Source organism: Numenius arquata, chromosome 8 (genome assembly GCF_964106895.1).
Source record: "Numenius arquata chromosome 8, bNumArq3.hap1.1, whole genome shotgun sequence".
NCBI lineage: Eukaryota > Metazoa > Chordata > Aves > Charadriiformes > Scolopacidae > Numenius > Numenius arquata.
Genome location: NC_133583.1, coordinates 8,570,282 through 8,597,562, shown reverse-complemented (window position 1 = coordinate 8,597,562; position 27,281 = coordinate 8,570,282). Strand labels below are relative to the sequence as shown.

Sequence of the window (27,281 nt, the reverse complement as noted above, 5' to 3'; positions counted from 1 at the left end):
AACCAAAGGACTGTCCCACCATTTGCTCCTCTGAGGGCTGTATTTCTCTTTATCTAACTGTTATTTAAAAAGGAAGAGACAAAACAGTCAAATCTCTCATTCTCCTTTTTTTTTAAATGCGTTTCCCTGCCCTCTGCATTTCTTTTGCTCCAGCAATAATTTTGGCAGATTTTGCTCTGAGAGCGGTGAAGTTAATAGCGGGGGACAAGCTCCATAAAAGAATTCTTGTTATAAAAGGCTTTAGGTAGCCATTTTATTGTAAGAATTTCTTACTCCGGATTTATTTCTTTTTGTTAATGAGTGACTTTGTTTTAGTACCAAAGGCAACTGAACATCCAGTAAATTTTACAACACGTTTGCTTATTAAAAAAAAAAAACCAACAAAACCAACAAACAAAAAAACCCAAACAACTGTAAATTAAAAGGTGACTTTGTGTCTTACTCATCTGGAAAATGTGTGCTTGTCATATCTGCTTGACATTACAAGAATGAAGATGTGGTTTGGACAGTAACAAACAATGACACTAGTCAACCTCATCAGGAGACATGAAATAAAGGAATGACAATGATTGATGGCAGCTATTCATTTACAGATATTTCTAGAAAACTCTTCGCTGGCCTGGCCGGGCAAAGAGGGAGAAGTTTTCCAGCCTGGCAACGCACGGCAGCGGGCAGGCAACGGCGTGCCCACCGTGGCCAGCCGTGTGCTCGGCACGGTGGCCAGGTCCCCTCCTGATGTCCCCACTTAAGCGGAACCAACGGAGACGCTTGGGTAAAGAAATACCCAGGGGAAGCACCTAGAAACCTCGATTTGTTCGGCCGTGTGGAGCGAGATGCTTCACCAGCAAATACCGGTGGTTCTTGGAGGGGGAAACCCCCCCGTACCAGGACTTAAAATGCCAGGCTGTTTGTGAGCGAGCTGCTGGCAGTGCCGGCTGGTGACTTCCCAAGTCCCCTCCTCGCTGTGCGCTAGGGCATTGCCACCTCTGAAAAGTGATGTGTGTGTGCGTGTACATGCGTGTGTGTGTGTGTGTGTATCTGGGGGTCTGCAAACCTCCGAGCTGCGGCCGCTGCACAGGCTGAACTCGCCTCTCAGCTGGATACCTACGAGCTCTTTTTGCTTTTTTTTCCTATATTATTCCACGTTAGAAGATAGCTTTAAATTTAATCGGCTGTTTATTCCTGTGTTTTATGGCTTTTCCCCTGCTGCAAATAAATTCTTTTCTGCTCGAGTTACAATTTTAATAAATGATTATGAATGTTCCTGTAAATCACCAGACACACTAGGCACTGAATTGAAATCTAAGTTTGGTAGTTAAATGAATAAGAATTTGTAGTATGCACTTACATAATTCCTTGCATGGCAAGTTAAAAACATTGTCTTAGAACAGCTATTTATAATATAAAGCATTGTTTCACAGCATTTTTATAACTATTTAAAAATATTTTGAATTGGATGACTGCTGAAACCTATGAATTTGTATTTCGCAAGTTAGAGGCCCATGCTTCTTAAAGCACGTAGAAGTGATTTACAGGCTAGTTTTAAATTCATGCAAGTTATGTGAGAACTGAATTAACATTTTAATTCTGCATTCCTGCAATGAAGCATCTGCAAGTTGACAATACAGAAGACACAGCAGCGTTCTCATGATATCTCTAACTATCTAAAAAAATAAAGCAATTAAAGCACAAAACTAATAATCTAATAGGATAGCAATGCATTGTAGTGCAAATACATGTAATGTTGCCAGACCCAAGTTCATTCATTCATTCACTCTTTCTTTCTTTCTTTCAAAGTGGCAAAAATCTGTATTTCCATCAAATTAAACTTTTTTTTTTTTTTTTTTTTTTTTTTTTGGTGGCAAAGTCTGATAAGAATCCTCTTTGGAAATCCAAACATTTAGAAAACAAAAAAAAAGAAAGAAAAAAGAAAGTGTCTGCTGAGAAGGAATTCTGCCTGCTACCCAGGGGTATATTTATACACACACGCACATACTCACACACAGGAGAAAAAAAAAAAAAAGGAAGAAAAAAGAAACAAAAGGAGGAAGAAGGAAAAAAGGAATCTTGTTTGATGGCCAGGAGGGATGACACCGCCTGTTCCTTCTCATAATTGCATTCAGATACTCTGGATACATATTTGCCAGCTCTCATGACCCACTGATGCTATTCCCTCCTAAGGAAAGCAGGCACTCACCAGGTATTAGAGAAGCAGCTTTTAACACCAATAAAGGATTTGTACCGGGTGTATTTAAGACTGAACAAAGACTAAGGAGAAGCTCTTCTACAGCACAAGTTTGGACTTTTATCTTTTTCAAAGTAGGTATTCCAGTGGGACAAGGTAAAATAATAATTCCCCTGGCTTATTCTTTGGCAAGCATTGCTTTGATTGGTGACTGAGACCCATGTTAAAACATTAATTTATGATAATCTGGGGGAACAGCAGCACCCCTCCGTGACTAATGCATTTAATTTGGAGTGGGTCAGCATCTCCAAACCCAGGGTGACCCTGAGAGCTGCCGCTTGCTGCCAAAATCATCCCCTACCGAGTTTATGGGAGAGGCAACTATGAAATCTCAACGACTCAGGCTTGTGGAGAGGGTTTTTTTGGGGGGGTGGCTCCTATGAAGTCCTGCACCTTCTCTAGATCTCTCTGGGTCTCCTGCCCTACCTTTCTAGGCTTCTGAGGTGTCCACAGTTAGCCCTGCACGCTGGTGCGCAGCACCAAGCTAATCATTGGCACGGAGAGAAAGGATATTGTCAGAGTGCAAAATGATCTGTTTTCAGGCAGGAAGCAGTCAACTAGATGTAAATTCCATGAAATAAAAGAAGGTATTATTTACAGTTTTATTGTGATGTTAATTAATATTTACATCTTGGAATGAAAAATAGAAATGTTAATGATTGGCTTTACTAAGAGGATCACTTGATGCCAATGTGAAAGCCAGGGAGAGAAGGCAATTATGCAAACATCACATGCATCCTAATTTCAGTATGGAAACTTACATTTCAAACCTCAATTCAGGAAAATAACATGGAAAGTTTGTACTACAAAATCTAAACATGAGAAAGATTTAAGAGAAAAAAAAGCACATTGCATATGTCAGATAATCTAGTCTGATTATCTGAGCTGTGCTAGCTACAGGGAAGCACTTACCCTTGAGTCCAGCTAGAAGTTAGCAGGGTAAGAAGGAACAAACCAGAATAACATAAAGACTAGCAACAAGGCTCAGGAAAGCAGACAGGAGCCCTAACCTAGCAGCTAAATATTTGGGTTCAAGCAAAGAATGAAAAAGAAACTTAAAGAAAATCAAACCAACGAAAAAAAAAAACCGAACCACTTAACAGCTGAAAATTTCTTAAGCAGCTCAATAAACCTTGCTACTTATTATGGGGGAACAAATCATTAAAAATTCTCAAAACAACCAACTCTTTGTATATGGTGTGATTAACAGCCATTAAATATAAACAGACATTAAAAAATGAAATATAACCACAAGTGATACGTAAAACAGGTATAGACCAATCTTTCATGTTAAAAAGAAAAGAGTTCAAAGGAAAAAAAAAAATAACGTTGAGCATGTTTGGGAATTTTGTTTGATGCATCACTAACACAGAACGAACAAAGATTGGTGCTTTCAGACAAGTGACCACTTTTATGAAGCTTAAATATTGCCAAAAAGGTGTAATATGTATTGGCAGCATTATTGACTACAATACTGTGCATGATTTCAACAGTAAACAAGAACAATTTTGGGTTTTTTCTTTTATAATGCGAACACTGGAGAAAAGCACAGCTTTGCGTGAATGGAGTTTTTCTTTTAAACTGTAGCAAAATAAAAAAAAGCAAAACTTTTCACTCTAACAGGTATTGTTCACCCACATAAAAGGGATTGTAGAGTCATACAAAAATTAATGAATAGCAGGATCTATTTTTTTCAGTACTTAAATTGCAAATGAAATAAACTCCACCCTGGTTCGGAGCTGTCTGTTTACTTCCAGGTCAAGCGCTGCAATCAAACTGCGGGTGAGAATTTGAGCGCTGCTGAAGTTTGTGTTTACTAAGTCAGAAGAGGTGGGAACCAAACGGATTCACTATTTCTCCCCAGTTTCCCCAACAGCAAAATATGTTCTTCTCAAGTTGCCGTTGAACAGACAGCTCCATCTCAGGAGCGGAGGGGCTGGATTTTCTCTGCAAGTGCATGCATGCGCATGTGCCATCTCGGACTGCTACAACATGAAAGCTATAACAACAGTTACTCGTCAAATGGCTTAACATTTACTTCTTTGCACATCCTCATTCACCATAGCCTCTAATAAGCACAAAAAATATGACAGGTATAAAGATAAATGTACAAGAATACAATGTCTCGCAAAAGTCCTTACCTTTCTGCAGGCAAAAAAAAACAACAACCCAAAGCAAAAAAACCCAAGCCAAAAAACCCAATAACAAACCAAGACTCTTTTAAAAATGCAATACTTGATATATTTGAATTTCAAAACTGAAGGAGCTGAGATATGTATTTGTGCATTTAAGAGTCCTGATAAGCCATCGTGTGTGGCATGCATGACTCACTTCTGGTTCTGATTATTCCACTGCTGCTCCCAATGACTTTTGCAATGAGCATTGCCATGTAAAAGGGTTGAAATATGAAAAATGAATAGCCTTTGCTGATGAGATGAAGGTGTACTATGGTGTGTTGCCCTCCTCCTCTTGTAGGATGAAGGTCCTGTGCACCAAGCACTTTCAGAGGGATCTAGACCCAAGGGAGGAGAAGGAGGAAGGAAGACTGAGGACAAAACACACTAGCCCAGAGGATGCCGAAGTAGCAAGTCATCATCAGACTGAGGAGCCAACTGGTTTCCCCCTTCCACACTTGGGCACAACACAACCGAAAGGGTTTCCCAGTGCCTGCAGGAAAAAGGGGAGCCTGAAGCTGCCCAGCTTATGGGGAAAACACATTCTGGATGGAAAAAGGGTGGTGGCATAAAAAAAAGCCGAATGATTTGGATTTGGAGCATGAGAACAAGTGAGAGAAACTGAGGTCAGATCCTGACCCCCTCAAATGCCTTAGAGGCTCAAGGGGGTGAAACTTTGGCTGTTTTCACCAGAAGCGAGGATGAGTGATCCCTGCCTTCTGGCAGGCAAGTGAGATGGAAAAAAGCAAGGTCAAATTTGTGGCATGTGTATAGCTCTGGGCATGGTCAGGCTGATACAGGTCTGCAGGACCATGAGAAGCACAAGTCTCTGGTGGACATGCTGGGCTGTGGTTAGGTGCAGAGAAGACTCCTGGGCTCAGTCACTGACTTCCCTGCTCCCTGGCAAGGACTACGACAAACCAGCTGCCCCTTCTCCATCCCAGTAACCTAAGCAGGGCTCTGCATAGGGACAACGCACCTGAAGGTCCACAGCCCCGAGTACCCCCTTTCCCTTCCCAAACTCCTGGCAGACTTTGCTCCAGCTGCTGCCAGGCAATTATGAAGTGTCTGGTAAAGAGACCCTTCACTTGACCCCCCACATAGTCATGTGGCAAAGTGAAAACTCCGTAAACATCAGGAATTTACCCAACAGAAAAATTCTCCAGGCCTGACGTCTGCAGGGATCGGAGAAGCCTGGAGGGCTTTCCCAGTCTGATGTTCTCTCACTGCCCTCATCCTAACCCGCAGGGATCATGCTGGGATGAGCAGGAGTTGTGTCCTCTTTGTAACAACCACATAGCACACAGCTGAGTATCCTTCAGCATTGCTTCTTAGGGGAGGGAGCCACAACCAGCATCCCTCTGCTCCCACTTTGGGAATCCCAAAACATTCCCACTTTGAAGACTTCTAGCATGTAAAACAGCAGCAGAAGGACCTGTGGCTGCTATTTCTAAGAACTCTTTGACTAAACCTTCCAGGCAGAGGGACATACGATCCCTGGGAGTGGTCTCAGGTCAGCATAACTCAGCCAGGTCTAGTAGCTAATCACAGCCAGTTCAAGTCCCACAGCCAATTCCAACCTCTCGTTTTGGCTTTCTGAGGGGTGTCCTTCCTTCCTGACCCCGATCCTTTACACCTTGCACCCCTAAAGCCAGTGACCTGACTGGGATGAGGAGGATGAGGGTCACTGAAATGAAAATACTATGTGTTTCCCACGCTGCATCATGCTACGGCTCACTCACAGCAGCAGCAATGCCAGGCAAAAGGGAGACCAAAATATGCAGGCATGTGAAGGATACAAAAAAAGAAAAAAAAAAAAAGCAACAAGCAGAGGTTTTCTGCTGTAACACTGATTGTACAGCTGTTATGTCTCACACTGTTGTTTTCTATAAATACTGATGTAAAAAAGTTAAACCAATACGATGGTCAAATGATATTGATAAGTAAGGGGCAGATTTTCTGAGTTCCTTACAACAAAATACTCCACAACAGCTTTAGAGAGACTATTTTAAATGCTAAGTTCTGTTTTAATTAGAAAAATTTGCTAATATTTACCACTTCCTGATTTTACTTATATTTAATGACACTAATTCTTAAATTTTGCTGAATCTAGCAAGAACTGCTGTAGGTTACATAATAAAAAGGCTCGAGATGTGTGATCGAGACCTTCAAGAAAAATGAGCGAGGAGGCATTTGGTCTGGTTTATAATCAAATTACATTTGCAAGACAAAAGAAATAGCTCTAAATTTCAAATTAAGCAAACTGGGTATAACTGCACAGGACATGCAGCATAGCTACGACTTAAAAGATGATTGCTTTAAATTCACATCTAACTGGCCTGCAAAGCAACCTGTTAAAAATACCATATGTTTTCCTACAGTTGAATATTCAACAGGAGACCTCTTTTTGTGTGTGCATTTCATACTTGCGAGATTTGCACCTGTAGTCCTGAGCACGTGATGCGTGTGATAGACAGCTAATGGCGCTAATGAATCGCTCTGATCTGGGTGTGCAGTTTATTGTGTGTGGGTAAAACGCGTGTCTGCAGAAAGCAAGCTGGGTCTCGGGCTCTCAGATCCCAGTCTCTCCTCCATCAAGTATTGCACTTTAAAATACTCACTGACAAGTTCCCCAAGGAATTTTGTTTCTTGGGTTTGGTTGTGCTAAACACACAGGTTAACTGCTTCTGGATCCACGGACATAAAAAGCAGCTTAATGATGATGAAAAAAATTTTCATTTTGGAGTCAGAAACATGTGTGCGAATATTGATTTACATCAGCGCAGAAAATCTTTCTATCAAAGACTTCTGCTCTCTAGGAGAACTTATTTACTTACAAAATTGAGAGATTGGGGCGTCTAGCTGGGGTACATTTCCTCCTTTAGCATTTAGCTTTTGCACTTGGGTAGGCGGCACAGGTTTGTGAGACTGGCCGGTGGCTCGGTACATGGCTTGGACCCACAGGATACGGTCCTGCTCATCGTCACTTGCAAAAATCACCGTGTCTCCTTCCTTCACAGCGTTGAAGAATGCTCTGCCGCCCTCCAAACCTGGCAGGAGAAGAAGCGACAAGGGAGTTTCACAGACTTTGAGGCCAGCCAGAGGATCTCCCCAGGCTTCCCACCCCATCGCCACCCCGGGTGTCCCCAGCCAGCCCCACGCTGTCCCCAGCTCCTGGCTGGGCTCAGTCTCCTCACCTGGCCCAAACTCACCTGTGAGAGAGCCCACCAGGTCCCCAGGTAGCACCCTGAACCGCAATTAATAAAACATGCCCCAACACACTCGGATTAATTGTTTCTCTTGCCTACAGCCCTGTCTGTGTAGGTTCCGTGTGGGTTGCACTTGCTGAAGCCCCATTAATAATGGGTTTTGAGGGCATGCGGTGGGAGGTTTCCCATCAGAGTGAGTACACCAGTGCTCACACTGCACAAAAAGTGCTGGCTGATGTGCTTGCTTCTGTCTTTGCCCTGATTTGGCACCCATCTTCCCATCTCCCTAACATCAGAATCAACCTGGAATCAAGGTATTGACAACCAACCTACTGTATTTTTCTTCATCTCCTCTGGGGATACCGTTATGCGTGACATGGTGGGGATCACCATGATCAATGTGTCACCCCACTGAAATAAAAGAAATGTGGTGCTCCTCCATTTGAAGAAGGGTCTCAAGCACCATGTACACAACAGGCACCTCCAGGTACCAGAGGGGTTTCTGCCCCTCACCTTTCCACTCACGTCCATCAGAGAGAAAATGGAGCAGGCAAAAACGCTGGGTTGGTCCCATAAATATTTTCTACAATAAAGACAGGCATAGCTGCTAAACTTTTACTTAGGGAATGTAGCCTGAAGGCATGGGTTAGAATCATCACCCAACTTGAGCATTCCGTTCACAATCAAATTTCATTGGGATTTAAGTGTCTAATTCACTTTGGCTCCCCAGAGAAGATGAGTCTTTCCCTCCTCTGGTGCAACTTCCAGCTCAATTCCTTAGATCTATTTATAGTAAAGTCACGCATAGCTAACGATCAGTCTAAACACAAACATATTTATAATAACGCTGATCTCAGTTCAGCTGCAAAGCAGGGGGAAAGAGAGAGAGGGAGGACTCCCGTTTGGGACCGCAGGCAACGTGGTGACCACGGGCACCTGCTGGCCCAGCAGCATCCAGCCGCTGGTCCCCGTACCTGGCTGCGGGTCGGTGTAGTCCACAGTGTATCCGTCGAGCTGCAGCAGCTCTTGAGGTTCAGCTTTTTTCTCCCGGTAGCTGCACATAGCAAATGTATATTGACTAACCTGAAGAAAACCACAAAGCTAAGATGGCACCGGGCGATCACGACAAGGCAATCCAAAGCGCTTACAAATGCCGCACGCCAGCGGCATGTTCACAGGGACTGGGGGTGATGGGGTAATTTTGACAGTCATTGCCCATCCGAGACTGGCTAAACTTTTGGCCAGGCATCTGCAAAGCTCTCTCTTAATACACCCTGCTGCGGCAGGCATCTAATTCTCCGCATCAGTACATACAGTGGTTTAATTTCCTCCCAAAGAGGAAGCTCCACGCTTTAAAACCCTCTTATCATTCATCCCCAGACAAGTGCAAGAGTGACACCCTGTCACAAACAATGTGAGCTAAATTGCTAGGTGCCAGTCATATTAAAGCAATCTTAAGATCCCACTGATCTCGGCAGTTGTTGTCATCAGTGCTGTAAATGGCAGCTCTCACTCCTCTGAGGTACCATCTGCATGACACGATACATTCAATGTCAAGCTCTTGACGGAAGCCGACTCAGCTGCGGGGGCCCTGCCAGGCTCCCGAATCGCCTTTAGGAGGCCATCAGGCCGCATCAAGACCCCGCGCGTACCCGGCGTGCTGCAATCCGGATGGTCGGCGAGAAGCTCGTCCAGGGAGGAGAGAGGAGGAGAGAGGATTCTCCGTGCCCCGGGCTAGGAACTCACGGGGAAATTTACTGTCAAATGATTTCAAATGACTTTGTTAAGGTTGTGTCACATCCTGGACGCCTGACGTAATTTTATTAGTCTGGACATTTTCTTGACCTCTGGAGGAAACTTTAAAACTCTGGTGGGTGGCAATGGATTGTGCTCGTCATTTTTTGGAAGTCGGGAGAGATCCTGAAAGACGGGCGCAGGGCTGGGCCGGTGGATTTTGCCTTCAAACTCCAGACAAATCGCTCAGCTAGAAATACACACGCGGCACCTATTTTGGTGGTATGTATCGCTAATAAAATGTCATTTATTTAAGTCAGGGGACCCTTCTATTGGCGAAGTGTCTCCCAGCCGGCGCTCGGTATATTGCTGCCCTCTACGGGCTTCTGCTAGCTGCCAGCCTGCTCTCGGCAGCCCTGCCTGCACCGTGCCTTCCTCCAGGAACAGCTCCAAAAGCCACCTAAGAATAAACCCTATCATTAACACGTTTGTGGGAGTAAGACTAAAAGTAATGCTTTCAGCATCTTGCATCCTCCTTAAAACTACCAGCACTGACGAAAGATTGACAAGCAACAGACCAATAGCAGGAGCACACCAGTGCATATTCTATGCTATGAACTTTGAATGCATACCATCGTACCGGCAACATAAAAATTAAAAAGATTAACACGAAGAAATCTAAAAATAACCTAGTGCCCCACAGCACAACATTCAGCCGACTCCTGCAGTGTTCATTCAGCGGTACTTGCAGTATATTGCTGCCATCTCCTGGAGAAACTCTTGAATGTGCTTTATTTACAGTAAGATCCTGGAGATTTCATCTGAGCGGGGAGGATTTGGTTTCTCTGTGTTAGACAGCCTGCACTTCAGGGACCGCATGATAAATTTAATTCCTGAAATGAGTCACCGCTAAACTACACTGACACTGATTGAAAACTAATTAATACAACTAATGTTTTTTTCCTCTCGTGTACACTCTGTAGCAGCAGGTAAAATTCATTCAGTAGTTCGGTTTCTTCTCTGACCCTGACTGAAGTCTGAATATCAGGCTCTTCTTCATGTACAAATAAATTCTCTCATCTTTGGACCAAGAAAATATTCTTTATCCCTATCAATAAGCCAACCTTACCAACACAACAGTAAGATATGGAAACACATGCAGGTATTTCAGAGCTTATACCTCTTGTGCTAAAAGTTACAACAGACAGACACAGACAGTAGGCTCTGGTGAAGCCACCCTGGGACAGAGGCAAAGCCAGCTGGTCTCTCCCATTAGTATTGACATGATTTCACTGGAAGAAGCCGTTCTGCATCATTATCAGAAGAGACCTCAAAGAGAAACCTACAGGTGGGTCTACAATGTGCGAAGAGCCAGAGCTCATCTGGGATCATGTCCTACTTCTCTACTCACTCAGCTCAAGTCTGAAGCCCAAGCTCAGGCTTGTCCAAGAGCCTGCTGGCAGGAGGCAAGCCAGGATCAGGCTGGTGAGAGGAGATGGCTACCGATGGCCTCTGGAAAAGGTGCCAACAGTGCCATGCAGAGTTCCTGCGCCCAAACAACTTGAGCTGATGACTTCCAGGACTGCCATACCAGCCTGTCTGTCCTACCCTGCTGCCTAAAGCATTTACTCTGTGGAGTCAGAAAGAAGCCAATGCCCTGGCTACCAGTGCAATGTGGCTCCTTCCATTTATGAGCAGTGGTAAGGCAAAACCTGGCAAAATCAGATTCTAGAAAGCTCAATACATCACAATCGTTCTCCGCTGCTGAACAGCACCGCAGCGTCAAGTGGAGATTGCAGCTTGCCTTTCATCAGTCCTCTGAAATATTGTGCTTTACAGAGCCTGCTTTCTGTAGAAGCTTAGAAGTGGCCAGACAAGTGAAACAGTTAATAGCAGAAATTCATCTTACAGCCTGCTGAGCTCACACTGAACCATAGCTGAGTATGAGAGTGAGTGAGCAGATGGGATGGGCAAGATGAATGGTTTGAGTAATTGGAAAAAGCACAGATACAGAGAGGAAACTGAAGGAAGACAGAGGAGAAATCTCTGCCCAGTGAGGGACAAACTCTCAAAGCATCTGGGATTTCATCCAGGGACTTGATGAGGGCCAGGAAAGGAGCATCTAAGGAAGCTGAACTGAGAAAAACCAAAAGAAGGGAAATAATCCAAGGCTGCTCTGGCTGTTTCATGAAAAAAAAGGGAAAACACTTTGAGAAATAATTTGAGACAAAAGAACAGAAGGAAAAGAAAGTGGGAAGAAAGAGAAAAAGACAAAGAAATTCAGGAAAGGGAAAGCAGACAGCGGGAGACAAATGCCAAAGTTCACTATTCCCAGGCTGCTAAATTAGATCTGACTTTCTTGGCACTTGACCATATTCTGTCACCAGCTATATAATCCAACTGATTAATAAATACAGTAGATATGTATTAACCAGTCCTGACTTCGTCCTTGTTTTTCCACCAGAGACTCCTGCTCTAGCAAGCACCGCTTTCCCCAGGATCCTGCTCAAACCTGTTAATTGTCGTCCCTCACACTCCGAGCTCAGTCATCCGCCTCCCCCTTTCTCACTGTTGACATAACACCGCCCCACTTGGGTTAAATTCTTAAATGGACCTTTCCTTAGATTAACAGCACGCATTTTGTCCCAAGGGAGAGAAACTGTGTTAAGATACTGCCAGCTGTAATACAGCTTTCCACTTTGATGGGAGACTCTTGTCCTCTGGTTGCAGCTGTACGTTGTCTCCTGAGCCCTTTCCTGACACAAATGAGCAGAGGAAATGATCTAGCTTAAAGAAACAAATGTGAAAACAACAGTGAAAACATCTCAGCACATCCATTCAGCCCTAAACAATTGCACATAGCAGTTGTCCTAACTTCTTCCTTCAAGCAGGAGGTGTGTGTGTGCTCTCCTCGGGCAGGGCTGTGTGATGGGAAGCCATCCCGTGTGAGATTGGATGGGACATGCAGGACCCACTATAGCCAGGTGTAATGAGCTGGGGCACCTATTCAACTAGCAGTTCCCAAGCATTTTGTATTTATCATCAACACTCAAGGTTTCTCAAAAATCACCACCTATGCCCAGCTCTCAGCGAGGGCCTAACTGAAAACACGATTTAATATGATTATGGGGACCAGCTACGGGTCATTTACCTTAACTTGAGGACCACAGTCTAGGACCGCTGGTGTAGAATACTGCAATTTTGCCAAATTATTTTCAAATTCTGTTAGTTATTCGGGAGTTAGTGAACACTTACTTCGTTTCATTTTATCCCGAGTCATCTGAGTTTTGCTAAAAGCAGGAACTGTCACTGTTAGTCTAAATTATAATGAGTTTAGGGAGTCTGTCACTAGAACAATAGATCCAGGCGTAGACACTGCAACTGGTTTTAATCTGCAGAGAGTTGATCTGGTTCCAACAACATTCTGCAAACACCATCAGACACAATCAGTTGAAAACTGCTTCAAGCTACTCAGCAGACATGTCATCCAGGTACCATGGAGTGTTACTTCCCATATGCTGCCAGAGCACAGAAATGGGGTTATGACAAGAGAAGAACAAATTCAGTCTGAAATCTCAATGTAATTAATTCACTTGCCCTTAAGAATCTTTATAAGAAATTTCCTATTGCAAAGCCAGCGAAGCCACCAGAACCAACAATAGTGTTGTTGCCAGTACAGCACATTAGACCTCGCAAAGAATTAATACAAGCTCTGTCAGCTATCAAAAATCCCAGCTTTTGCACCATCAAGGGTCTAATTGGCAAACTGGCTGAAATCTGTATGCTGTGCTCAGGCACCTGATATAGCAACTTAGGAAACACTGCTAACATCTGTGATGGATGTACATTTTCTTTCCTAACCAGTCGCGGAGAACTTTGCCCTAAATTGCTCCATTGCTTTCGCTTACCACTGCCACTGGCGTTACTGTTGCCTTTACGAAGCATTTTCCTCACTTGTGATGCTGCGGACCATTTCCATCCAAGCTCAGGGCCATATTCTGCCATCACTTTCACGCTGCATATCTCAGGATTTAAAATTAGGCAAGTAACGAGTCTCTGCCATGTAATTTACATCTAATCAGTATTCTGCTCTTCTGCTGCTCATCTCAAAGGGTGTCTACGAGAAGGGTGGGCAGCGTGCAGAGAGGGACTGCGATTCATTCGGAAGAGAAAACTATCCCCTCTTCACGCAGGGGTGCGTGTTGGAGGAGCATCGGCACCGGCTCTGCCAGCCACGCCGTGCTGTCAACCTTCCCCGAGGGGGTGAGCCAAGGCCACCCAGCGGCGCCCGCCCTGGAGAGGTGAGCCCCGGTTCCAGAAATGGCACAAAGGAACCGGCTCTCACCCACTACACCCAAACAAATCATCTCCACTCCCGTACAACCCTCGCAGCCACACAGACACAGAAGGTGCGAGGGATTATTCCACCCAAATTACAAGGCAGCTATTGCTCCTTTCCCCTCCTCTCCAGGGCTTACACAAGCCAACTAGCACTGGAAATGCTCCCTGCAGAGCTCCTTTCTCTACATACGCGGGCAAAGCCTCCTTGCATACCGGCAAGGCATCACTGACACAAAAGAGACAAACTGCCATCAACACCTTCCTCCTTGGTGCCGCCCATGCAGTTTGGCACCTCTGTGCCTTGTTTAGATGGTTACGAAGAGTTTGAGTATTTATTACCATGAATTTCTTAACCGCTGGTACCAGAAGGAAGAGTACCACCCAATAGCACTGAAGGAACTGAGGCTGCGTCCACCTGAAATGGGGAAAGAGGGGCAGGAGAGGGCACAGGACCAAGAGGAGGAGGTTAATAATCTGCAAGGGACGGGAGAGGAGAGAGCTGCAATAGAAGATGCTACAGGTAAGGGATAAAGACAAGGGATAAGAAAGGAAACGTTTAGTTATTCATCTGAATGTACAGCCTCGCCCTTTTGGCAGTGTCCCGGACTGACCAGACCACTATATCCCAAATGGACTTTATGCTTTGGACTCCATCTCTCCACTCTGGAGCAAGCAGGAGCCTGGTGCAGACAAGTGAGCTCCTGAAAGAAGGGCTGGTCCTTGTCCGTTCCTTACGTGTCGGAGCCAGCTCACCTTCCTGCGGGGGTTATTTTCTGTCTGTGGTTTAGCAGAGTTCAGAGCATCCTGGACATCAACACCTTTGCTGCCAATCCCTGTTCGTATCAGCACCCATCCTTTGCATTGCATGAAAAGCAAATGACAAACATACGGACAGCAAAGTATTTTTATTCCATCTTTATTGCCTGCTGACATGTTCAATATGCTCAAACTACATCTGAGGGACTGCATAGAGAGTGTTTCTTGTTTATATTTGATGTACGGCAGAACACTTTACATTGCACCAAATGTTGAGCAAACGGTAACATAACAGAGAAGCTGCAGTGGCAGCTGGAATTTCTGAGGTGGGCTACAGAGACTCTCTGGGGGCAAAAGTCTGCTCATCTTATTCAAATGAATTGCTTTTCTGGCCAAATTCTGCTCTTATATGCCAACTGACGAATACAGACCTAGTAACATGAGAAAACATGGAATAACTCTGAGAGCTTCAATTCCATAACAAGCTGAAGAATATAAAGCAACAGAAAACTAGAGAACTGCAACCACATAGAATGGCCAGAGGGCTCCTTGAGGGAGACGTGGGAATCCATGTCCAAACCTGCAGACCCTTGCACAGAACAGTATTGACAGGTTTATTTACGGGAGAAGCTATGCTAGGAAAGAGGATTCTCTGCTTTGCAGAATCCCCATTCACAGGGAAAAAGGGACTGAGAACTTGGTCTAATGGAAATGAATCGTCTCTCAGGGAACAGCAATACTAGTTGCTCTACAGGTGATCACTGACTATCAGAGCACTTTTAACTTCATTTCAGAATGTAATAAAGGAAGCATGCAGAGAAAAGCAATCCCTCAGTCCCTGCCCAAGAACAGGGTCACTGCATAATGTTCCCCAAAGGCCTGCCTTTCACTGTGGTCTCTGCTGCTGCTTACCCAGGAGATGCTGGAGGTTCCCCTGCGAGGTGCCAAGACCTCTACCTCACCAGGGACCTGGCCAGTCCCTGCATCAAGGGTACATTTGCAAACCAGATGCCTCTAGGAATGGATTACACAGATCCTAAACCCAGCATTTTTACCTATATCTAAATATACTGCTTGGGCAGATAGAAGTAACTCCTGTGGCTGCTCTACACTAACTTTTTTTAACCCTATTTGGAGTACAAAATGAGCACTTAAACTGTTGCAAAACATACTTGGTTATTGGACTAGGTACTCAACTGGTGTCTCCAAATAGGCTCCTAATAGGCACATGACATGTGTCATGTACATCATAAATCCCTTTTACCTCCCCAGGATGATTTTCTTGTCTGTCACATAGTTTAGTGCTATGGAGGCTGTGTGATGGACAAATGGGGAATGCAATTAAAGCTTCCTACTGAGACAGCTGAACTTGGAGTAATAATTAACTCAAAACAAACTAACCAGTTTACAGCAGGTGATTTAGGACCAGAGAAGCCAGCTGTGTAAGGTGGGAGATGGACTGCGTGGACTCCTGTCCTTACCGACACAGGAAAGCGAGCACACAAGTGTGCTCCATCCCAAATGTGGAGCCTGGTGCACCTGGTTACACCATCTCTCTTCTTACTCACGGGTGAAATCCCAGCCTCTCTGGCAGACCTGCCATCTGCTTCATCGGCAGTACGATTTCACCCTCTTACTTGATCACTTTGGATCTGTGCTGGCACGAGACCTCAGTTGGATCCTGTGTTGTTACATCAGAGCATTTATTTCTGTCTTGCTGTCACCACAGGACCCTGCACAAAGCTTTTATTTCTCATACTTGGAGACAACATACCCTGAGGAACTTGGAAAGGAGGGAAAGATGGACCCAAGAGGACTCTGTGTCTTTATCAGGTTGGTGTGAAGAAGGAGCTGCTCAAACTGGGGCCCCACACTTCTGTGGCCAATGCAGTGGTTTCAGCTGCCCTTGGGAAAGTGAGGGAAGATCTAACACACCAAGTACTGACCAGATCCTTTTAGGTCACAGAGGACATCTTCTGCCTCTTTCCTTGAAATTGTTAACCATGGTCAAATATACAGGTCTATGGAAACTGGAAGGGCAGAAAGTGAAAAGAAGGAAAAAGGGAAAAAGGAAGAAAGACACCACAAAATGATCAATGAGAGCTGTAGACAATGAGAGGCAGTAATGAACATGAAGGCAAGATAAATGTCAAGAACGATATACTGACTTGGATGTAACAGCGATGAAACTTCTGTAGATTTCAGTGGACTTCAAATTTCACCTGTAGGCTCGAAAGGGAGCATTTGCACCCAAGTACCTCCAGCCAAGACAAACCGAGCTTCCTCCCCATCTCATTAATTCCTCACTAAAATTGGTTCTCCATTTCACCAAGCATTCATGTGCATCAGGAGACTCATGGCTAGAGGTCTGCAACTGTGATATCCTCGAGAAGATGTATACATTTAGAAAAAAAATCCATGACTTAACAGACACCCTACGCAGAACCACAGCTCAGCATCAATTACACAGCACTGAAAATGGCCAGAGGAAAGACTTAAATATTTCATGTTGTGATTTAAGATCACTTCTAGTTAAATTTGTTACCTGGACCAGGACAAAGAATCGTTTCTTCCATCTCTTCCAAACATTTTTACCAATGGCCCATAAATACCTAGGATAAAAGAAGAGGTGAACTCAGTACACAAGTGACTATATGTTGCTCTCTTGCTTTTCAGTATGTTTTCTTTACACCTAGAAACTGAAGTTAATGCACAAGCAGGAGTAATTACAAGACTCTTAAGTTCAGCAGCATTCATGAATGTGTTTATTTCTACCCTGAATAAATAACCTGTAAAGAAAGTGACACAAAAAGCTCCCAGGCTCTTAATGTTGCACAGTATTAATTCTCTCTTCCTCTTTGTCTTTCACAACTTGCTCAGAATTTAGAAGCCATTTAATGCCAGTGAATAGCTATGACATGATCAGATGGGTGAAGAATACATCTGTAATGGAAGAATTAAGGGAGAGAAACCCCAAACGTTGCTTTAAGCCTTCACAAAAGCATTTGGCTGAGGGGAGCTGTCAAACAAAGGGACACTTACTGCCTCAAAACCAGTACCCAGGATCCCAGTATACACTGGACTCACTAAACCAGGACACTTTGCTGAACAGCTTAAGATGAATTCCTAGAAATCACTTGGCTACAGATATACAAGCAAATGGAATGATTTCTAAGGAGGAGTGAGTTAATTGTTTTCTACAAAGGAAGAATTAACTTTTAAAATTAATGTCAAAATTAGCATTTAATCTCCGTGATGAAGCGGCCGCTGTGACACTGTAATACAAACACTGGCAAAAACAGTGGCAGCACCAGACTAGCAATAAATGCAAGGACATTATTCAGCATTAATATGTTTTATGTATCTTTATAATTACTTTAGTTCTGGCTCAATAAATAGAAAAACAATTTCTTTTCGGTTATGCTAGTTGTTCCTTATGCCAGAAGAGACCCAGCATACTCTTGGTGAGTGTTTAAGCCACGAAACTCCAAGTCATGCTAATGTGGGCACTGAGCCCTTGGCTAGTTCAAGAACAGGGCAATAATTGTCCTTATTGCTGTTGCCACTAACATCAACGGAAAGACAATCTCAGTTCTGATAGCAAGCGAGCATTATAAACGACATAGTTTTGAGCATCATCTTGTAAATCAACTGTTAGTTCAAGAAAGCCTGAGAAAAGCCAGGACTGCTCAGCCCTTTTGCTGAGATCAGGGAAACAAATGCAACAGGTGAACTGTCCCTTCTGGCTTTTGGTGTCTGATCATGGTGGAAAAATTAAACTTCTCATGTTGCTATTGGCTCTGATCTCATTAGCTGAGATGACAGGAGGAGGAGGGAGGAGAAGGAATTAAAAGACAGATGAATGATCCAAATCATCTCATAATGGATTGAATCTAACAAAACACTATGAAAATAAAAATGAAACAAAGTCACTCTTATAGCACCAAAAACATACCTGAGAAAGAGTTAATCAAAACAGTGGCTTTCCTGGACAGTTTATATTTTTTATCACATCCTCAGCTTTGAAGAGCAATCAGAGGAAAGCCTTGCCAATGCCTTTAGCCATGAGCCTCAGATCTTCCCAAGGATAATCTAATTTGCAATTGCACGGCACGAAGGTGGAAGCGAGGGGTGGTGGTCAGGGATCCCCCTGGCCCCAGATCCTCCGACACTCACGTCTGGAAGGGGAGAGGTTTCCCTTTGAACCTTCCAGATCATTAGTTCTACTCCAGGCAACTGCCTACTCCAGGCAACCGCTACTTAATTGTGCTGTGTATCTCTGTATAGATAATGATGACGACACTGGAGCTTATTTCAAGCGGAAGGTGCTATGAGAAGTCAATACAGAGAAACACAGAATAACTTAGGAAATTATACCACTCTCAGTAAGAGTCAGGCAGTTCACCTATTATTTCCTTACGGAAAAAAAAATAACCTAGTAATTTCCTGAGGAATACTGTTTAAAAATTAAGCTGTTTGGCTGATATGCATTAAAAAGACTATGCTAAGAATACAGAAAGTGCATTACAAATGACTAAACTAATGCCATTTTTATATATATCTTTTAACCTCCCGTGAACTTGAGAAAAAGAGTTTCTTTTCCAGAATCTTAAAAAAGAGAAATTTTCTAATGCACATTCAAAACAAATTGAGTTCAGATCAAGACAAACATTTACCCAGAGTGCTTCATGTTTTGAGGCTTATCCATTCGCACAGCCAGCTTGATCTTCAGGTCTTGATCCGGGCAGTTCTTGGAAACAGTCATTTTGTGCCACTCTGATTGCTTTGGGCTGTTGGGAGTAGGATGGAGAACAACCTGCAAGTGTCAAAAGCAACAATGTTAAAGGAAGAAATGATTCACAAAATGGGTTTTAATGGGGAACAAAAGCATATCAGATGACTTACTTTTCCCCTAGAAGCCAGTCGGGAAATTTCTACTCACATCAGCGAGGATGGCTTCTTATTGCTTTTTTAAAGTATAGCTTACTATTTTGAGATTAGTTCCTATATTCTTTGGCTCCTCAATTTACCGAGCCATTGTTTGTGGGGTTGTGCAGAACAGAACTGCATTATTAGTTCCCACCATTTAAGAAGAGACTGTGGTAAACAAAATTACAACTGTCCAGGTAAATGAGTCTGGAAGTGAGGGTCTACTAATGTGATTAGCAAACCAGCAACAAGGTTTGCTGGGGTTGCCCACTGCAATCTCCCACTTTCAGCCTCATACAACTCGGTCAATCTCCAGCTTTTCTGACAGTTCCCATGTGACAAGTGCTGTTTCGAGGGCTCAGAAAGCTCTGCCTAAAATGGTTCATTTCCTGCTACTATCAGGTTGTGGGGAAGCTGGCTTGATTTTTTGCTTACTGTTAAGAGTGGATGCAGTAGGCAGCATTTCAGGTTGGCTGGTGAGTCTGACTACACTACGACAGCAGATAAAATCTGCATCCCATGTCATGACATCAGTGGCTGCAGGATTCTCTGCTCCCATTTCATGCAGCGAGGAAATGATGGGATGGTCTCCAGCCGGGGGAAAATCAGTGCAACACGAATGATTGCAGTGGGGCTGTGCAGATGAAGACTAATGGAAGTGCTTGGCTCATCAAAGAAACTGAAAGGCTCCGAGAGGCGAGTGATCTCTCCTGATGACAGCTCTGCTTTTCCCACTCACCCATTACCCCTACAAAGCACAGCAGCTCCCTCAGACAGCGAGCCACAGAGTATTCTCCCAGAATTACACCACATCCACCATCTTCCCCTGGTGCTTCCATATGTGTCCTTTGAGGTGGCTTAACCCTCTCCCTCATATACCCGTTCCTCTTCTGATGCTTTCACTCTCAGAGGTGACTTTGCCTGCCACAAATTCATTCAAGTCTCCGCTGTCCTGTAGCGAGATGAATCTCCTTTATATCCATTAACCTTTATGCAAGCAAATTATTTTACAAATGGCAGCATTCACCCTTCTTATTTGATGTACTGCCACCACATACTCCTTGCTCACACTTATCCGTGCTCCTGCCAAACTCCAGCCCAGACTATAATCTTTATTCCTCTGCTCTTCAACTTTACTGCTGAGTCAACAACCCAAGGGCTGTTTTCCACCAAAATATCCTTGACGCTATTACCCTCTGATGAATGATTTTCAAAATGATTTTATTGCCTCCTCCAAAGGCTGAGGTTAACATCAGTAGATTCTCAACATCACCCTTATTCATCAATATTATTTATCATTTCTTTTACTGAATTAGACTAATGCTTTCTCTGGCAGGAATCTGAAGCTGTTATTAGTTACATAGATAACAGAGCAACACCAGTCTTGACTGCATCACTCTTGGAAAAAAACACATTTAAGCAAGCCCTGAAGATGAATAGTGAGTCCTCCATGTGGGGTGTTGTTAGAAACAGGGGTGGCCCCAAATGCTGAGCAGTATCGAAGGATCCCCACTGTAAATCAGGCCATGCAAGCACATAGACTTGCACTAAACCACATCTCTTAGGGAGGCAGCAGCCACTCAGGGTGTTTGGGATGCTCGCTACTTTGATTTCTAACTCTTTTTCAGCAAAAGGTGCATAAACTTTGCTCAGTGTTGTTGTAATTCATGGCTCTTTCCCTCTTTGCTTTCAGTAGATGAAGTTTTGGCATGACTGAAATCCACGGGAGCCTTGCCACCAGTTTCAATAGGACCAGGATGTATTCCCATGCCTTTAGCTGCCCATCCAGCAGTTCAGGGCTTGGGAGCATTTTCCAGCTCTCCCTTTGATAAAAGTGGCAAAATGAGGAGCGCCGGCCGGTTGCCAATTTAACACTCGCAATAGAAAGTGGGCATTGTACATGCCTGGCAGAGCACAAAGCCGCTTCTCAAAGGGTGGCTGAGCATGGGTGTTTTTATGTATAAAACCTGCTTCCCTCCTCTCTCCGTGCAGACAGGTTCGTGCCCGCTCCAACACCAAACCAAGGGCTTAACACGCTCCTGGTTTCATTATTTCATTAAAGAAGAAATCCTGACGCAGCCTGAGCAGACACGCGTCATCTCTCGGCCGCTCCGGGCACACTGAGCCTCCCTTTGAAGTTTGGCCGACTGAAAGCGCTGGTGGCCACGGGCCAGGGGAAATCACCGCCCGGCTGCCCGCGCTCGCCACTGCTGGCCCACGTCCTTCGGCCAGAGCCCAATTCCCCGCTGGACTGGGAATTAAAGCGCATCGGCCGGGCTGGCTCATCAGCATTTCAGGGCAAGAGGGGTTGCTCTGGGGCCTGATGTCTTTCTCAGAACAACATGCACAACTAATTGCTTCCCGAGACCAGCAAAGTCAGCACTGCTCATGGCTGCCAGTGGAAACAAGACTCACAAAGCAAGCGGGTCTACACCCGGTGTAACCGCTCAGGGGAAAAAGCCCTGGATGGCATCGTGGCTGGCTGGGTGAAAAGCTCGGCTCAGCACGCTGCAGCAGACAAAGGCAGGAGTGCCAGGCTGTTTGAAGAAGAAGGTTTTGGAAATAAACCTGAAAATATTATGATGCTGCGCAGCAAAGCAACGGTCGGTCTTCGGCTGGAGTACTGCAGCCTAGTGGGGTCATCCCCTTTGTCAAAAAACAGGGAGAAAGGGTGGATCAAGGTGTGGATGAGGAAAGTCCAAAGGGGCTGTGACTCTCTTTGAAGAGAAGACTGAGAGGAGGAAAGAAGGGCGAGGAGAAAAGAAGGGGTAGTTTTGCTTTTCTCTCTCTCAAGTGCAAGAACAAAGGATGTTACATGAACATGAAAACGCAAATAGTTAAAATGAACAAAAATTATATGAGACAAAATCACATGCAGTGCTCTCCACCATAAAGATATAAATTAAATCAACAGCTCACTAGGACCTGAAAGAACATTTGGCACTTGTATGAATGGGATGAACACAAAACCATGTTAATTAGGAAAAACTTCATTGTCCGGACACATATGCTCCTGTATCAAGGCAGAAGCAGCCATGGAGTTAGCAAGAAACATCCCAACAGGTTAGTCCATAATTGGAAACACCATACTTGGGCTTGCCACGGGATCAGTGTCTTTCTTGGCCATGGCTTTCTTGGCCATAGCCATGTAGACAGGGCAGAGAGCAAGGTGCACTGCAGAACCAAGGCAGACAGAGCCCAGGGTGCTCCTGGAGATCGCCCAGGCCATGCTAAGCCATGACATGAGAGATGCCAAGCCCACGTGTAAGGTGCAGCCTCTCTTATCCTGAACCGATTTTCATGGGGCCTTCACCATGCTGATCTCCCACCCCTGAAGAGCTGCATGGCAGGGAGTTTGCTGTCACTTGCGCTTGGGGCCAACCCAAATTACACAGCTGCAAAAAATCCATGGAGACTAACTGAAGTGTCCCAAAGCCACAAAAAAGTGCCATCCACAGATATTCTGGAGCTGTAGGTTGCAGTGATGGAGGGCGACCAGTCCCAGGGTGCTGGTTTAGGGATCACAGGTGAGGGGCAGAGATGGGGTGGGAAGGTTGGACCTGTGGCCAGTACCCCAGGAATCTGAGCTATTAACACCACTGATGCGGACAACAATCCCCCATGTTTCTCTTCCCAGTCCAGCCCCACTGAAGCCACCAGTTCAGCCATAATCCCCAGGGGAAGCCAGGATTTCCAGCCTTTTGCAGTGAGTACCGCAGTCAGTGCTTTCAAACGCTCAAACCGTGCACCGGCTGCTCAGCAGATATGAGAGCAGCTTAACACTCTCTTGCCAAACTTAAATCCCTTCTTTTTTGCTTCAGCATAATCCCCTTTTCTGCCTCAGGAATGTCCATTTCCGTAAGCAACTTCTAAGGCTTTCCGGACTGCCAATATCGCACACAAGATCCTCTGCCTTTGCTCAGTGCAGGCACAGCCAGCTGAAATGCTGCCATTAAAAACTCACAACAAAGACAGCATGCGAGATGCACTCCTTTCCAGCAGTGGAGAGCTTGCTTTTTTTCCTCCCCTCCTGAAGCTTGGCAAAAAAGCAGAGCATGTTGTGCTCCAAAGATATTTCCGTACAGGAGAGATTTCTCTAGAAAAGCAGGGCCAGAAGGAAACATTATTATTAAACTCAAAATCTCCTTACCCTCCCAAGCTCTTTGTCCTCCAGCGCCAGCACTCCTGTGCTCTCTGTGAACAGCTTCACCTTCACTGCGGGAAGCGCGTGTGTCGTGGTGAAGTCTCCTTGGGTGCCCCAGCTGTGAAAATAAGGACAGAGAGATGTTGAGCTCCACTGGCAGGTCAGCAGCGCTACACCTTGGGCTTGCAATGGTTAACCAAAAACAACCTCTCTGGCACAAGCCGAAGTTGCTGGGCTGTCTGAGTGACAAGAGCATTAATTATCTTCTTAAGGAAATGTGGGACAGATGTTTGGAAAAAACATGATGGTTCTTTGGGGAAAAAAAAGAGTATTTGGGAGCTGCATGAAACCAAATTTAAGAGAACTTTTTTATTTAGAAAGAACAATATGTCTTCTGCAGCGACAGCCTGTATAGTCACAACAGAATTTGAGGATCAGGGACATCTGCACCTAGGACATCTGTAATCACTCATGTCTCTGCTCTTCTCTTGGCTGATTAACCTCTCCTTTCCAGGTTGATAGTGAGATCTGCTTTCTCTGAAGAAACCCCAATTTAACCTGGGTCCTCTTCTGAGTCCCAGCCCAGCCCTCCAGCCCAGGTTTAAGTTCAAGCCATCATGTCTAGAGTAATCCTAGTTTGCTGGGACTGCAGAGCAGGACACCAGCTCCTTGGAGATGGGACAGCAGTGGCCAGGAAGTGGCCACCTCTCCAACTACGCAATAAACCAAGACCACTGTCTTCTATTTGTACTCCATGAGCCATCCCCCAGCTGGTTCCCTGCCTTGGAAAGCCATCCTATGGAGGCCAAATGTCCCACAGTATGAGAAACCCCCCTCTAGACAGGCATGTTTCTAGATGACATCTCCAAGCTCCTGCAACCACAAGCTGCCCAAGTGTGCAGAGAACATGAACCCATTCCACATGGGAGCCTGCAGGCACAGGGTCCTAGCCACAGTCTGCCAACATCTATGGCCAAACTTGCCATTTTAAGTCTCACAAGGGGAGCCTACTCCACAGGTGATCTTCTCCACGAGTGTGGGAACCAGAGCAGCCCTGCAGCCCACCACAAGGAGATCTGGTGATGGGCCTCAGCATGTCATGCTAGAGGTTTCCTCTCTGGCCCTGGGCATTTCGGGAAGTTTTGAGGATAGAGCCCCAGTTTGGCCACAGCCCATTGCACTCTGTTTCAGGGACTTTCCTCCTGGGCCCTGTCCTGTCCCAGTGAGCAGCGTGCACCCATGAGAGGTCACCTGAGCTGGTGAGCATGCTGGTGAGCATCCTCATGGGGTTCTCTTAAAGATACCCAGACCTTACACAGCAGCCAGATTTCATTTAGAGAGATCGCAGGGAAAAGAAACCTGTGAGACACCAAGTCTGTTCAACATCCTAAGGGTCACAGCTTTTCAAACAGGCTCATGAAGAGCCTCCATAAGTGGTGCCACTCACACCAGCATGTCAAATTACTCACCTGTGCTAACGTTTTTGAGATACAGGAAAATGCTTCCCTATGGCAAATGAGCACAGACTGAAGAGGGTCACAGAACAAAAATTAAGTGGAACTTGAACTAATGTCTGTTTGCAATCTTTAAACAATTTTGAAAGTAGCAGAGAAGAGAAAAAAAATACCTTCTGCATTAAGGGGTAAAAAGTCACGATGCTTTTATGTGTGAGACTTCACAGCTGTGTTTCAAGCTTTGTTACTACAGCTTAGAAAGTTTGAAACTTACTAAAATAAAGGTGGACAGAAACTTCCAGGCAGAGCTAAGCAAAGCACTCCTAAAACAGAGAACAGCTCAGCAAAAGATGAGCAGAGGAGGATTTGGAAGAGTGCACCACTGCCAGGAGGATGCTCCCAAGCATCTGACCATGCAGAGGCCCAACGTGAAACTAGCAGATAACACTGCTCTTTTCTCTTTTTTTTTTTCTTTTTTTGCTTTACCTTTCTCTTTATTTTATTTATAATTCATTGTAAGCTAGATTTCTATGTTGTTCCCAGAAACCCTGAAAATTCATCACACTTCCAACCTCATGTAAAGTGTGCAAGCAAGCTTGAAGGATGATCAGACAAGGTGCTTTTTGTAAACTAGAAGAAACCAAGAGCATACCATGAGCAACACCTCTGAGTGATGTGATGGAACACACACTGCAACCTAAAATACTGCAAGTCAGATGAGAGATTATACCGTACCTCACTAATAATTTCTATTCACCCTATGCTATTAACGACACTTTCTCCTTTATACTGTCTTCAAACTAGATCCTCTGCTGAAGAAAGGCAATTCCCTTGAAATGACCAGGAAAAGGCTCAGGTGACGCGGTCCAACTACTTCAAACTTAAATACCAAAAAGCAAGTTTTGCATTTGGAACGTTATTGGGAAAAATAATTTATTCCTTCCTGTGCACAAGGAGTATGGGTTTGCGCTTTGCTCTCTGCTGAGCCAATCTTGTCCAACTGAGCTTAGCAGATAAGGGTGTTCAGTGCAGAGCTGGTTAACGAACTCAGGTTCTTTGTCAGCTTTGCTCTGAAGTTTTCTCTCCCAGTGTTACTGTTCCACATGATTCATCTTTTATGATGATGCATCAAACTGCCACTAGTGCCAGGGAGCAGAGGTTTTGCATAAATTATGTACAGTCCAGTCAGATCCCCAATATTACATCTTCATGTGTGATCCATCAGCCACCTAATAAACATTTTAAACATAATAACGGAGAAACAACCTTATTTTCTAATTGCAGCTTCAAGTCACAGGTTATGTTTTCTGTCTTAAAAAAACCTACATTGCCAGCAGCAGGGAAAGTAGAAAGGTAATTTTGCTTTGGGTAAGAGGAAAAAGTAAGAAAATATCCAACCTTACACTGTGTATTTTGACAGCATCTGCTTTATAGAACTCATATCTCTGTTTACTATTAAAAAGCTCTTATTTGCTGAAGCATTCCCAGACCATATGTTATCAACAAATGTTACTAACCAAATACAAACAGTAATTTTCATTAGGTTTCCTTCATGAGAACAACATTAACCACAAAGGGAATAAATGTTTCAAATGACAGTAAACATACATAGCAAACCCTTGACAACACTGTGGTGCTTACATATTCATACCCCCCCCCCAAAAGCCCTGAAAAGATCCGCACCAACAAATAGAGACCCTCAGAAGTTGGGTTTTGTGCAGGTTGAAGCCTGCGGTGATGTCATTAGTTGCCATAGCGATGCTCAGCATAAGGCCATAATTCATGTCACTGAGACATCATTTGTATTCAACCTAAGTACGCAGCTTATCTGTGCTGTGTATTAAATTATTGTTCAGAAAATTAGCTCTGGACAGTAGTTAGGATCTTCTGAGGGACTAACAATGTAATGGTTTAATTTCCATATTAAATAATTAAGCAGGCTATCACTGTAGGAGTTTATTTGTTGGGAAAGCACCTTGGGACCCATTCTGGACAAATCTCATGAAGTAGCCACACTATCTTGTCTCCGTATCATAGAGCTCATGCTGACACTTCAAAATAGTACATCTGCAAATGAGGACAAATAATGTCACTCTGGCCAAATGGATATGTGTATATAGATCTATATATCTACATGGCACAGAAAATAAGTATAAAAGCAGAAAAATCCTGACAGTACTTTCTCATTTAGGACCATATTAACTATCTGAACCCCACTTGAAACCCTCAGCATTCCTTACTGCCCAGTGTATCCCAAAGCCTGGAGCTGACCAAGAAATGCTCCCCAAGGTTTCT

The 27,281-nt window shown here is 44.4% G+C and overlaps 1 protein-coding gene across 9 annotated transcripts in view; it reads right to left on the bottom strand.

The window, feature by feature from the left end:
* CADPS (calcium dependent secretion activator) overlaps positions 1–27,281 on the bottom strand; it is a 218,268-nt gene that overhangs the window by 90,340 nt on the left and 100,647 nt on the right. For 8 of the 9 annotated variants that reach the window (XM_074151904.1, XM_074151902.1, XM_074151906.1 and 5 more), the window contains exons 7-11: positions 23,539–23,650; positions 19,136–19,275; positions 17,005–17,071; positions 8,603–8,711; positions 7,257–7,469 (exon numbers count right to left, since the gene is read on the bottom strand). In XM_074151904.1, coding sequence (XP_074008005.1) covers positions 7,257–7,469; positions 8,603–8,711; positions 17,005–17,071; positions 19,136–19,275; positions 23,539–23,650 — 641 coding nt within the window. Of the gene's footprint in view, positions 1–3,157; positions 3,170–7,256; positions 7,470–8,602; positions 8,712–17,004; positions 17,072–19,135; positions 19,276–23,538; positions 23,651–27,281 lie in introns of all 9 variants that reach the window. The other variant, XM_074151901.1, reaches the window with a different exon arrangement.